At 46.9% G+C, this 14,055-nt stretch overlaps 1 protein-coding gene across 10 annotated transcripts in view; it reads left to right on the forward strand.

Moving 5' to 3' along the window:
- Window positions 1-14,055, forward strand: part of SRCIN1 (SRC kinase signaling inhibitor 1) — a 264,954-nt gene that overhangs the window by 103,779 nt on the left and 147,120 nt on the right. For all 10 annotated transcript variants that reach the window (XM_083469415.1, XM_083469417.1, XM_083469409.1 and 7 more), the window contains one exon: window positions 12,297-12,580. In XM_083469415.1, the coding sequence (XP_083325541.1) occupies window positions 12,320-12,580 (261 nt within the window). In that variant the 5' untranslated portion in view covers window positions 12,297-12,319. The remainder of the gene's footprint in view (window positions 1-12,296; window positions 12,581-14,055) is intronic.

Genomic DNA, 14,055 nt, shown 5'->3' on the forward strand with positions numbered 1-14,055 from the left:
CAAGAGGCTGAGATGAGTCAGGCTGGTGAAGAAGCGCGGGTGTCTTCCCCTCCTGCTGCAATAAGCTCCCCTCCCCACTTGTCTCCCAGATCCAGAAGAGGCATGAAAAGGGCGGAGGAGAGGTTGACTGCATTCAGGCACAGTCTCCAATTGCTTGGAAAAAGCCCTGGGGAGGAGGGGACTTAGATGACTGTGAGGATGTGGAGCTGTGCTCATTAGGCCTGACGCTCAGCAAAGTGAAGATTATGTTTTTGCTAATAAAGAGTTAACTCGAACTTTGAACAGTCTGATTTACTGCCAGCTTGCTCTTTGACAGCTGCCTTATAATGAGTCAGACCATTGGTCCATTAGCTCAGTATCTCCCACATTGACTGGCAGTGGCTTTCCAGGGTTTCAGGCAGGGGCCTCTCTCTGCCCTTCCTGCAGATTTTGGGGATCAATCCTGGGACCCTTTACAAGCAATGCATATGCTGTACCTCTGAGCCACATCTTCAGCTAAATGAGGGCATTTCACAAGGTCATTTGGGTCATTTGGCCTTCATGCATTCTAAAGGCTTCCAACTGGACATCTGTATTATCTGTTCTCCTGTAGGGTCTTTAATTGATCAAACACACCATTCCTTACCTAATTGTAAAGCCACTTTTGGAGCCAAACTTAACTTTAAAGAGCTGGGTATAAATACATTAAATAAATGGTGTATAATTGCAAGTTGTAGCAGAAAGATCCCACCCGGTGTGTACACCAAGGAACCTCTGATTTTAAACCCCAAGTGAGTTTATTCAAACCTGATCTTGATTAATGCTCTCATAATTAATTACGGAAACCAGCCGATACGCTTTTCTAGTAAAATAGGCTTTTTCTAGCAGTCTAAGTACCCCAGATTTCCTGTCTAGAAAATATCAGCTTTCTGTATTATTTGCAGAAATACCTGAATGACATTGATACATCCTCATTGAGGAGATGGTGTGAGTCAGCGAGGATCAAGCATTGGTAGATAGGAAACTACTTAAAGTCCCATCAGTGTGATGGGATGGATGGTGGTGAATGTCCCTTCTGACACTCCTTCACTCCCTCGCATCCTCTGATCACTATGGCTCTCTCAATACCTCTCCCTTGATCTATTCTGATGCTTTAGTGGGCTGTGGAGAGCAGCTTCATACATGAGTATGAAGCAATTTCCAAACCTTCTTGACAGATGAGATGGTGAAGCATGCCACTGGGACAGGAAATGAAAGAGACATTTGAGCGACATTGTCACAATCAAAACTACTCAGCCTCTGTCCACGCTCCCATTTGTTCTGCATCCAATGGTTTGGGAAATGGTGTACTGCAATCCATGGGTGTATCTATCCTGTTGTTTCTTGGGAAATGCTGTGTTTTGATGCAAACTTGACATAGGCCCACCTCACAACATCATTGGGCGGATGTGGATAAAGCCCCCCACCCACATTGCCAGGACTTTGTCGATTTGTTTTCATCTGTGTTCAAATGGAAACACTGGGAGTAATGGGGAATCAATCTGCAATGAGCTTTTATTTTTGGAACGAAATAGGTTTCTCAAGAAGCACATTCCAAGGGGCAAAAGAATATGCAGTAGAACTAAACTGTGTGTGGACTACATGGAATAAACAAGTAGCCAGTCTCCACTGGTTCTAGAATAAATGGTTGTGTGCATGAAAACTCTTGACTACCCCTCTGGAAATTCTGACTCAGTTGCTCTGCAGGCACAAAGGAGCTTGCCTATCGAGCATCTGATTGGTCTGCGGCCTAGCCATGTATGGTACGATACTGTATATTTCCGTCATGCCTTATGAATTTGTAACCTGCAGACCCATGTTGGGATGCTGTCCCAACTTGTTGATTAAAACCTGAAAAACTTCCAACCATGGTGACAGTTTGAGATCCAAGTGATAGGGAGAGTCCGGACAGTGGGAGGTCTGCAGGAGTCAACAATCCCACCACATGCCCTCCTCACTGCGCATTCATGATGACTTGCGCTCCTGATGCTATTGGGGCAGTTCTATGCAATCCTGTTCTCAAGACTGATTGTGCCTGCAAAAATTTTCAAATGGTCACACTGCTTCCCTTCCATCCAGTGCATATCCTGCAGCTTCCTGCTGAAATACTGTAACTTTTCGGACCACAAGCATTTGGGGTCAGGGGGCGGTGGACATCCTGCTTTTATTGGACTATAGCCCCACCAAACAGCAGAAAGGGCCTCAAAGTAATTTCGGTGCCCAACAGCTAATAAAATGGAGTGATGTGTGGACGGTCCAATATAAATCCTAGGTAAAAGGTAAAGGACCCCGGATGGTTAAGTCCAATTAAAGGTGACTATGGGGTTGCTGCGCTCATCTCGCTTTCAGGCTGAGGGAGCCGCCGTTTGTCCACAGACAACTTTCTGGGTCATGTGGCCAGCATGACTAAACCGCTACTGCATCACTAATGCACTAATAAGTGCACCGGTGACAGAAGGAACTTGCCAAATAAATATAACACACACACTACTCTGGAGGGGGCTAAGGTACGATGTGCTGAATGGGACAGAAAGGATCTAGGAGCTGCATTCAAATTCCTTCCTGCTTCTCTGGCTTAGGTGCTGTTGGCAGCTTCTGAATTAGCGGCCCACCTGCCAGGCGACACTTTGCTTTGTGAGGCTGTTTATTTACCACCCACCCACCCCAGGATGCCAGCTTTGCTGCTATTTCTGATTCTTTATCTCGTGAGCAGCTGGGCGCCAATTTCTGAGCCAGCTGGGCCAATGGGCATCACTGCAGATAGCTCTTGAGAAAACTGCTTACCTTGTGAGTTTTTTTTTATTAAAAATACTAGTGTCAACTCATTCCAGCCACAGGGAATAAGCAGAGTCAAGAGTGATTCTTCTTCTATTTCTCCCCGCCTCCCCCAATTCCTGACTCCATCCCAAACATCTGGCTGTGGGCTTTATGTCAGATTTGCAGCTTCTTATGTGTGTGTATATTTTTCTAATGCAGTTGCCCCCCCCCCGCCCCATCATCCGCAAAGCCCCAAAGTACAGCAAACTATAGCTATGAAAAGCAAAGTGCAAGGCAACTTGCTGTGCTTTTAACATTTTCAAAAAGAGATGAAGGGCCTCAAAGTAATTTCGGTGAAAATCACAGAAGCTGCATTTGTGGAAGGTGCAAAAACTCGAAGCATGAATGCTGATGAGTGACATAGCATAGAGTTAAGGTAGCAGGGCTTTTGTTTGGCTTTCCCCCATGGAGCTCAAGTATGCATTTATTTATTTATTTAAAAACAACAACAACAAAGTGAATTGCTGCTTCTAATGTGTACGCTCATCCTACTTCCACTTGTGGTAAGCAGGCTTGGCAAGTTTGTGCTGTAGGGTGGCCACTCACCCAATGCCAGGAAAGAAGAAATGCATCACCAAAAAAGGAAGACAGACTAGGACACATTAGCATAAAATTACATATATTACATCATGGGCTGGTTGATGCACAAGGATAGTTTGCCAGGGACCCAGGGGAGGTTCCAGTGGGATGGAGAGGTCTCTGCCTGATACAGAGGATCCTAGGGAGGAACCAGGTGGGTGGGTGGGGTTCTCAACCTGTTCTCTCAACTCCCCCCCATCCCCGTGGCACGAGCCACAAGCCCCACCTCCCTCTCCATAGCCGTTGGAGCCTATTTTTGACGTTTCTGTGGTGCATTTTGTGCCGTCAGATACTGGCAATAGCCACACCTCTCCAGGGGGACACGTTCCTCCTGCCCCATCCATCTGCCATGGAGCAGAGACACCTCCCCTACCAGCTATGTCCAGGAGAAACAAAAAGACAGGAAAACAGGTGCTGCAGGTGCCTCCTTCTAGGCAGCATGTGTGATTGCTTGCTAAGGAGCTGAAACTCTTGCTGCACTAAGCTGAGCCCGCCTCATTCCTTTATATAGGATAGCATGGGGTGTGTTGTTGTTGGATCAATGCCTTCACTTTGGGTAGTTAGATTTCCCGCCTTTGTGCATCTGTGCCTGGGATTATCTATGAGTATTACTTACCTGTGCCTTAGACCAGCGATTTTCATAATGTACTGCACCAGTCTAAACATGGCATTCTTGGGAAAGAACCCTGATATGAGTTCTTGATCTTTGGCAACTGGGACCCAGGGCGTTTTAATATGCATGTATAGATGCGTGCTCTGGTCCATGGGGTCACGAAGAGTCGGAAACGACTAAACAACAACATAGATGCAAATTTGGATCAAGTTGTTATCAATTAAATAGAAATAAAAAGAATTTCACCATAGTGGGCAAGCACCTGCCCAGGTGCAGCTCGCTGTTGATGGGCAACTGCAAGGCCCCTCTCGCTCTCCCATCTTAGGGTTCTGTATCTTTAAACTGGGCTTGGTCTGGTCCATCCTTCAAGTAGAGTATTGTCCCTAGGAAATGTGGCCATCTGGTTGTGCAGTTACCTGCTTTTAGACTCTGGACTTAATGGTCTCACAGGAACCTGCTCTTTGGATGTTACTTCATTGCTTCAAATGGTTTTACAGGGAGCCTCTTTTGAAGTATGTCTTTATTACTTCAAGATGCGATAAACCAGCCCTTCTGCATTTGGGGATCCTCCCATTCATTCTGCTGATTTTCTACTTTGGGTTTTCAGCTCCAGACATGGCTGGGCTTGTGTATTGTTTTAGAAACCTTTTGGACCAAGGGTGGGTATTGGCAACTGCCCATAAATTTCACAGATTGTTCATGTTTGGGGAACATAATCAGCTGTAATCCAGTGTTAGTGAAGGCATAGTGGAGCGTCCTTCATCTTGCCTCAAAAAAGGGGATATACTGTAGAGGAGAGCTAAGAACCAAACTAAGCGTGATTGCTTCAGGCCTGTGTGTTTAAGGCTGTGTGTACGCTATACCTTTAAAGCACATTTGAAACATTTCCCTCCTTAAAGAATTGTGGGCACTGTTGTTTGTTAAAGTTTGCCAGGAATTCTAACTCTGTGAGAGCTAAATACCAGAGAGTGCTGGGAGTGGTGGCATGTCTGAAATCCTGGAGAGTTGCTTTCCGTCTGCGTGGACAATAGTGGTCCAACTCGGTATAAGGCAGTGGATTTCCTGCTGCATTGGCAGCTGGTTGAACTAGACGCCCTTTGAGGTCCCTTCCAGTCATACTGTTGTTGTTGGTATCCATCTGTCTTGGGAGACAACGGAGGAGTGCACCTTTGGGAGTGAAATTGTAGGAAGCGTCTGCTGGGGCTGTAGAGAGGTGTTTTGTTCCAGCTGGGGCAGATGAAGGCATCTGGTTATGCTGCTGCAGATGCACCATGGCGTTTCTTCTCTCTGTGCTCCTCACAGCAGTCATTCCTCCTCTGCTCACTGCTATGGATGCAAAACCTAGCTGTCTGTCTCCAGGCACTGTGATTGTCTGTGGGAGATTCCCACACAGTGGGGTTCATGTCAGCCTTCATGCCATGTTTGCAGGCATCTTTGTAACACAGAGTTGGTCTGCCAATGGGTCTTGTGCCTGAAGCCAGCTTCCTGTAGAGCATGTCCTTGGGCATCCTGCCATCTTCCATACTGTGCACATGACCAAGCCAGCGTAGACATCGCTGAGACAGGAGTGAAAACATGGGCATGGGAGGGTTCGGCTCCCGCCTTCAACCCAGCCATGCTGCACTTCCAGTTGCCCTATTCCACTCCACCTCTGCTTTATAAAGGTTTGCATTGAGTCTGCCGTCATCTAATGTAGTTTGTCCCTAAGAGAACCCCAGTAAGTATGTTTCAAAAATAGTTTTTGGGAGACTGAAATCATTCTGAAAGCTAATATCAATCCCCCTTCTTACCTTAGTGACCTGTTGAATAATTACTGCAAGGGGACAAGATACACAGGATCAATGTGATCTCAATAAACCCTTTTGATGTCCGATTTGCTTTGCCCCACTGATGTGGTAAATAGCTGGACTGTCCATAATTTGTCAGGTTAAAAGGTGGCAACCCTATTTTCAACTCTCTTAAACAGCTATCATCTGTCTCCTGTGTTAATTGACGAGGGCCATTTCATAGAGTGCCAGTGATTTAGTTTCTAAGGCACTCCTCTCCCAGGGTGTAACAGAGACATGGGAGTAGGGTGATAAAAGTGGCAGGGATTTAGAGCCATTCATAAAAGCAAGGCATGCATCAAGAGTGGAGGGAAAGTAGTAACAACGACTTAGTAGTTCGTTCTCACTTTGAGAAAAGTCTGTATCTCAGTGAAAGAGCATCTGTCTTGCATGCAGAAAGTCCGGGTTCAATTCCCTGGCATCTCCAGGTAGGGCTGGGAGGAGGGACCCCTGCCTGAAACCCCAGAGAGCCTCTGCCAGTCTGTGTAGGCAATACTGGCCTGACCCATGGCAATGACTGGTGGACCCATGACCTGACTGTATGAAGGCAGAGGTAGTCATCCTGCACCTGGTTTGTACTACTTCGGGCTGCAGTGATTGGGTTTAGGCCAACTACTATCTCTCAACCTAACCTACCTCGCAAGGTTGCTCTGAAGCTAAAGTGGGGAGGAGGAAAATTATGTAAGCCACCCTGAACTCCTTAGAGGAAGAGTGGGATAAAAATATAAATACACATGAGCAAACACACACATCTTCCAAAAAGGGAGGTCAATGAATTAGAGCAGTGGTTTTCAACCAGTGTGCCGTGGCACCCTAGGGTGCCTTGAAGGATGGTTAGGGGTGCCGCAGGCAACACTGCCCTCTGTCCCTTTTTCCTTCCCTCCCTCCTCGGATGCCCTCTCGCGTTTCTGCCTCCTAAAGGCTTGCACAGCTGTTTATTGCAGCAGCCCTGGCTGTAAGATCCACAGGCAAATGGTGCCTCTGGATGGCACCTCTCTTTGGGGCAGGGGGGGGGCAGCTCAGGGGTGGCAGCAGTAGCTTCCCGGAGGGCTCCCAAGGAGAGGGGAAAGGAGAGGAGGGTGAGAGAACACTCCACAAGGGAGCGTGTTTGAAAAGGGGCGAGAGACTGGCAGCTCTGTAGGCAAGGGGTGACATAACTGGGCTCCAGAGCCCCACAGGGGTGCTGCAGAAAAATGTAGTTGGTTCATGTAGCCATGGACTCAAAAAGGTTGAAAACCTCTGTATTAGGGCAAATAGGGTACTGCCCCACCAACCTCAGTACTGCCCTCAGCCAGCCCCCGCCTGCCTGCCTTCTTGCAACCAGTCCATGAATTGGCCCTGGCTGTCAGCTTCCTCCTCCTCCTTAGCATCAGTGTTGCGCTTGTACAACTCAGCAGGGAGAAGATGGGGACTAATCTGGAATCATAGGAATGTAGAGTGGGAAGGGACCCCGAGGGTCATCTTGTCCAATCCCATGCAATGCAAAGAATCCCTGACAGGTGGTCATCCATCCAAACACTGCTCAAAAGCCTCCAGTGAAGAAGAATCCAGATTTTGCTGCCAGAAAGTTTTGCCTGGCTTTTAGTCAGAATCTCATTTCTTGCAACTTGACTCCATTGGTTTGGGTCCCACCCTCTGGAGTAGAAAACAAGCTTGCTCCATCTTCCATGTGGCAGCCCTTCAGATACTTGAAAATGGGTATCATATCACCTCCCCATCTTCTCCTAGACTGAGTTGGCTCCACCTGTCATTGACTATGCCTGTCATTGGATCTGGTTCCACCTACTTTTGGGTTCTCTTTTTGCTTCCCTGCCACTGTTCCCAATGGACACCAGCCGTCATTGCTCCTGAAGGATTATTTTGAATGGTGTGAAATGATGTTCTTCGTGCCTGCTTTCCATGAGGTGTTTGTATTTGCCAATAAAAAGACACTCCTCCCAAGGAATAAATGGGATTGTTTACTGTGTAGGCATTAAAAATGTGTGCTGGGGGTGTCAGATGTGACATACTTGGGAGTGGGAGTTTGCAGCAGAGTGACAAATTGTGACAAGCAGGAATGATGATGGCTTGGAGCTGTATCTTGCATCAGTCTGAAGAGCTTCAAATTGTGGCCTCTCTTTCTATACAGGAAGTTTAGGTAATAGGGTCCTGCATAGAATGTGTAAAAGCCAGGCATTTCTATGCCCACACATCTCTCCTTCTAGGCAAGCAAGGGGGATTTCCAGTGTCCAAGGACACATTCCATCATGAAAAAAGCTCCTGAGAAAGGACCAGAGCAGAGCAGCTGAGGGCTGCAGCCTGGAGAGAGCCCCAATGGCCAGACCGAAAGCCTTGAAGGGCCATATTCAGCTGTGGACTAGAGGTCCAACATGTGTACTGGGACTAGGAGAGTGACAGCCAGGGAGCCAGAAAGGTAGAGCTAGGAGAGGCGGTTTGAGGACAGCCGTGTTGAAGATGTGGGCCTTCAGGAGAGGAACTTTTCAGGAGCCAAGATTGCCAGCACATCCCATCAGCAAACACAACCTGCCAGACCACAACCTGTCCTTCAGGTAGATTTAGAATATTGGACCCAGTTTGGACATGTTTAACTTTGCTGGTGGGCAGGGGGCACAAAGTGTGATGCCAAGCCGCATCCATAGCCATTTCCTTCCTCTCTTGATCTTCCTCAGAGTAGCACTTCAAAGGTGGTAAGAAGATGCTTTCCCTAAAATGGCAATAAAATGAAATGAAATCTGCAGCTGAGAGCTCGGCTGAGCTGATCTTCATTTTTACTGCCTTGTTAAATCTCTTTTTAATTTTTTTCAACACTAGTTTTCTTCCACCACCCCACCCATTCTTTCCAGATAACAAGAACCCATAAAGTATTTTTATGGAGGAGAAAGCTTGTCTTTCCTTTGCCAATCTCTAGAGCCATCCGTACACTCCACTGCTTATTACAGCTCTAACTGAAGCCATATATTATTGCAAAATGGCCATCTTGACGTGGCTCAGCCCATAACTGGGACTGTGCCATTTTCAGAAGGCAGAGTCAGCAACCTCAAGAGCAGGACCTTGTGGGTTCTGTGATTATTGAGCATTTGCAAAGAATGTGGAGTTATCAGGGAAATCAACGTGTCTGATAGATTTAAGAACATAAGGGTTTCTTCTGCTGGCTCACAGGAATGCTGCATTAGCTGCTCAGTATTCTGTTGATTTACGCTGGCCAGCCTGTTTTAAGTTACACACAGCTTAGACTCTTATCTCTTGGTGGTGGGTAGGAAGCTACTGATGCTGCACACAGAAGTTTTACTTCTGGTTACCAAAGGAAGTAGAAAATAAAGAGGAGAACTGAATTGATCAGTACAAAAATCAGAGAGAAAACAACTCTTCCCCCACCCAACCCCCAAGAAGAGCGCCAATCAAAATTGGCATTCTGATTTTTGGAGGGGTTTCAAAGGAAGTATGTCCTAATGATACAAAACTACTATCCTTTTTTGTCACGGGAGGCTCAGAGCAATGTTCTTCCTGTTGGTGGTCCCCAGATGTTGTAAGACTACAACTCATAGGAGTTGTAAACCAGCAACATCTGGGGACCCATGGTGGAAGAACATGAATTTAGAAGGTGCCGCAGTCAGAAAGCTAGACAATAAATCAGAACAGCTACTACAAAGTCCTGATTCTACCCAGATACAACCATGTCTATACGACGCTATCCAGACATTTGCCAGTCTTGCAGGCCTGTTTTCCATGGGTCACCCTGATCCTATCAAAGCTTGTCTGTGCTAGAGAAAGTACGATTTCCATGCCAGTGACTATAGAGGGGAGGTCTGATGTAGTGTTGGAACTTCAGGAGTTAGTCTTTGCCTCTTATCTACAGCTAAGCAGGTGTTATCCTTTATGAAGACCACTAATTTATGGGTGCTGTTGATCAGGAATGTCCAACTTCTTCCGCATTATTGGAATCCACTCTATTCCAGACACCATCTTTGGGGCCAGAAATGTGTTTTGCCATACAAACTGATCCCCTCATGAAGGGTCAGACTCCATGGTCTTATAGCAGTAAGGGATTCACAGCTCTTTTATTTATAAATTCATTTATAGGCTGGGGTGGTTTTTTTGGAATAGCTCTTCTAAAGACATGTAAAATACAGTTCAGAAGCAAAAGACTCAATTTATATGGCTGCAGCACACTATTTTAAAAGCATATGCCACTTTAAAATAAATAAAACAGCAACATGAGTTACAGTAGATAAGCTAGGTAAGCATTCTAGAAGAACTCTCTGACTTAAGCTCATAAGAAACCTACATTAGAAAGAAGCAGCCCTAAATTAGTGTGCTTTTAAAACCTGCTTAAAGATGTAAGGCCTCTCCAGACGTCCTCTTCGTTATGCATTCATGATGATATGTACTCATGATATTAGACAGGCCATATGCAACCCCGATTTCAATATTATTTGCTTGCGCAAAAGTTTTGAGTCGGTTATACGACTTCATTTCCAATCTGTGCATATCCTGCAATTTCCTTTTGGAATCCTGTAACGTTTCATACCGTAAATGCGTTTTTGGGGGTCCCACTTACTGTTGCGCTATAGCCCCTCTGGACAGCAAAAATGTGGTAGCATTGGGGGACGCGTTGCAGAAGAACTAATAAAGCAGAACAAGTCCACCGCTACTGCATGAAGAACATACTGCTGGATATACCTACGAGGAAACACCGGTCTGGAGGGCTCCTTGCAGAGCTGAGGTCATCCCCTCCAAGCCATTGGCTGAGTTGCTGTGATGTCATAGAGTATTCATAAATATTTTAACAGTTGCAGAAGGGGAAGTTGACAAAGGGAAGATTATTTTTCTGCATAAAATACATGGGGCAGAATATAGCTGCCCCATACTTCATATGGAGCATTTAAGCTAGTGTGATTGGTTATGGAAACAGCATCATAAGTATTTAGGAATGTTTACAGTGCAGTTAGCTGGTGTGTGGTGGGGAGGTGGAGTTTGTTTCCTTGGATGTGGGCGTTGTTGGCCTATTTTACTGATGGTAATGAATCAAGATATCTGAAGGGACACAAAGCTTTTGGGAACCAGGTTGTGCTGATATTCTTTCCTTTCTTGGGGCAAGCATTAGAAGCGGAAGCCCCCTTCTCCAGTTTTCAGATGTTCTAGCTGTTCCTGAGCTTCAGAGCGATGTTCCACAAAAATTCCTCCCTCCTCCCCCATGAACCAACCTGCACCTCATTTCTGTTTTCTTTCAGTTCCTTTATGTCCGTATTTACTGTTGCAGAATGTTCGTCTGTCTTTGTCCCTCTGTCTGCCTCTGTTTGAGAGCAGGGGCACCTAGGCCGTCATCCCCATTGAGGTCTCATGACTGTCTTATGTTTGATTTTAGCCCCCCCCCCTGGGGGGGGGCAATTTTGATGTCTCCGTGGTACCTCCTGCCCCCAGTTGTCGTCTTGATATGTTTATGTCTTGTCTGTCTTCCGGATGACGGCCTCTTTTCTGCCCCTCACCCCACCTTCAAGCACGCCCCCTTTGTCCCCTTTGCACTGAGAAACCCCCTTGAAATCACTTTGGAATAAAAAGTGATTGGAATGGCCTTCCCTCCTATCTCCCCATCTCTTACCTACCTCTGTCATGCCCCTGTAAAGACCGAGATCTACCTGCCCCTTCCTTCAAGAGTCTGAAAATTTTTGTGGCCTTGTTCTGAGGCTGATCAGTGGGAAGAGAAAGCTGTAGCAAAGTCTTGATTCTCTTGGAGACAGTTGCCACCAATGAGTAATGGAGGCTGGTCCACATAGGGCAGCCTTCCTCAACCTCGGCCCTCCAGATGTTTTGAAACTACAATTCCCATCATCCCTGACCACTGGTCCTGCTAGCTAGGGGTCATGGGAGTTGTAGGCCAAAAACATCTGGAGGACCGAGGTTGAGGAAGCCTGACATAGGGCAAATGGGGCACTTTCCCACCAACCTCAGTCTGCCCCTACTTGCCTGCCTACCTAATTATATGCATTCCAGGTGCAGTGGCCCTGGCTGTCAGCATCCTTAGTCTCCTCATTGCCCTTGTAAAACTCAGTAGGAAGGAGGATGTACACAAAGCTAGAAAGTGTTGGCTGTGCCTGTCATTGGCTCTAGCTCCCCCTACTGTTGGCCTCCCTGTCTTCCAACCTACCAGTTCCAATGGGCACCACAGCCAAAGGGAAAATCCTACCGGTGCCTGGATGGGACTGTTCTTTCCCTATCCCAAAAGGAGGGTCATGCAATGCTGAAGACTGATCAGCACTTCATTCTAACATAGCCTCTGATTGCCTTCTTTCTCCCTACCCTGCCCACCCCTTTTTGAGAAAGCTCTCCCACTCCTTCCTATAGAGCCGACATCCCTGGTCCCCTTTCTGCACTGTGAGGTAAGTAGAAAGGTACCCTGACTCCCTCTCTTGTTTCTTCCTTCCCTTCTCTCCCAATCCGTGTAGATCCCGAGAGGACCAGCGCCCACATGATCTCAGCAGACGATGCAGAATATCCACGGGAATACCGGACCCTGGGCAATGGCACACGCCGATTCTCCAACGTAGGCCTGGTGCACACCTCGGAGCGCCGGCACACGGTCATCGCTGCCCAGAGCCTGGAGGCCCTGACAGGGCTCCAGAAGTCTGAGATGGAACGGAAGAGAGATGCCTTCATGGACCACTTGAAGAGCAAATACCCCCAGCATGCTTTGGCCATCCGAGGACAGCAGGAGAGGATCCGGGACCAGGTAAGAGCTGCCTTTCTTTCTTCAATCAAGTTCCTCTCTCAACACTCACAATGTTTTCTTTCTCTGGGTTCATGGCTTAACATAGGCAAGATGCAACTTTCCCAATTAGGACTCTTTCAGTCCTCCTTACCCACTTAGATCAGGAGCAAACGAGGAAATTAATCTGGTACGTGCAGCATTCTCCTCCTGATTCCTTAAATCTGGGATGGGGAACCTGGGGCCTTCCAGAGGTTGTTTGATTACAACTCCCATCAGCCCCAGCCAGCATGGCTGATGGTCAGGGATGAAGGGAACTGTAGTCCAGCAACATTGGGAAGACCACAACTTCCCAGTCTTTGCCTTAAAGCCATGGGACTTATTCAGGTGACACCGTTCTGGCAACAAGTGGTGTGAAGCGGGACTTTGGAGATCTTTATGGAATAGCCAAGACCTTGGTCCTGCTTCCCAAGGAGACATGTCTAGCTGTATTATAAGTTTAAGTACACATTTCAGGTCTAATCAAAATTGTATACTAAGCTGTCTTGAGGGATTACAGATCACAATAAGGCACTGGAGATACCCGATAAGGAATTGTCAAGCATCATCATGAAACGTCCATTTCCCAGGTCCTTTTGTGGAAGCCATAGTAGAAACTGGTTCGGTTTCAAACACATTTAAATTGGTAATATAGATCTTGTGTTCTGGGATGCTGCACAAGACCCTTTCATTTCTGTAAGACAGCCTTTTATTTTTGGTAATTCTTATTCTGCAAGATTATATAAGCTGGTTTGTACGTTTTCTTACACAATGCCATTATTACGTAGATACTAGCTACCCAACCTCCATGAAACTCAGACTTTAGGTTGCAGCTTTTTGGATCATTGCCACCAGCAAATTGGTGGCTAGTTAAGGGTAAAGGAAAGCAAATACCCTTTATTGGTTTTATTCAACTTCTGCAGTCCTCTGCAATGAGTCTCATGACAACCTAAGGCAGGGGTTTTCTTATCTTTTTGAGTCCATGGTGCCCTTGACCAAACACATTCTTTCTGCGGCTCCCCTGTGGAAGCTACTTATACTGGGGTTCCATTACAGGAAGTGCATAAGCAGGGATTCCCCCGTTCCGTGCCCACCCTGCCCTGTTGAGAGTGGAGGGGGAGGAGGGAGAGAATCAAATCTGGAATATGACTGGAAGACAGAAAGCAGGAGGAGAAGCAGGACTCAGGCTGGGCTGGGGAGAGAGACAGAGAGATAGATCAAGAGAGATTTGCAAATATGAAGGAAGGATGGCTGACGTGAAGAGGGAGAGAGAGGGGAGGGTCCTCCTGCAGCACCCCTGGCCAATCGTTAAATTATCCAAGGGTGCCAAGGTTGAAAACCTCTGACCTCATCTTGCCAACCTTGCCAACCTCTGGAGCTGGCCATTCAGTGCCTGCACAGTGTTGCTGTGCCAAGCATAGCAGTGTGGCACTCCCTCCAGTGCTGAGCATGTATAGGTG

The sequence above is a fragment of the Podarcis liolepis genome, assembly GCF_965112155.1.
Source record: "Podarcis liolepis genome assembly, chromosome: 13".
In the NCBI taxonomy this organism is placed as follows: domain Eukaryota; kingdom Metazoa; phylum Chordata; class Lepidosauria; order Squamata; family Lacertidae; genus Podarcis; species Podarcis liolepis.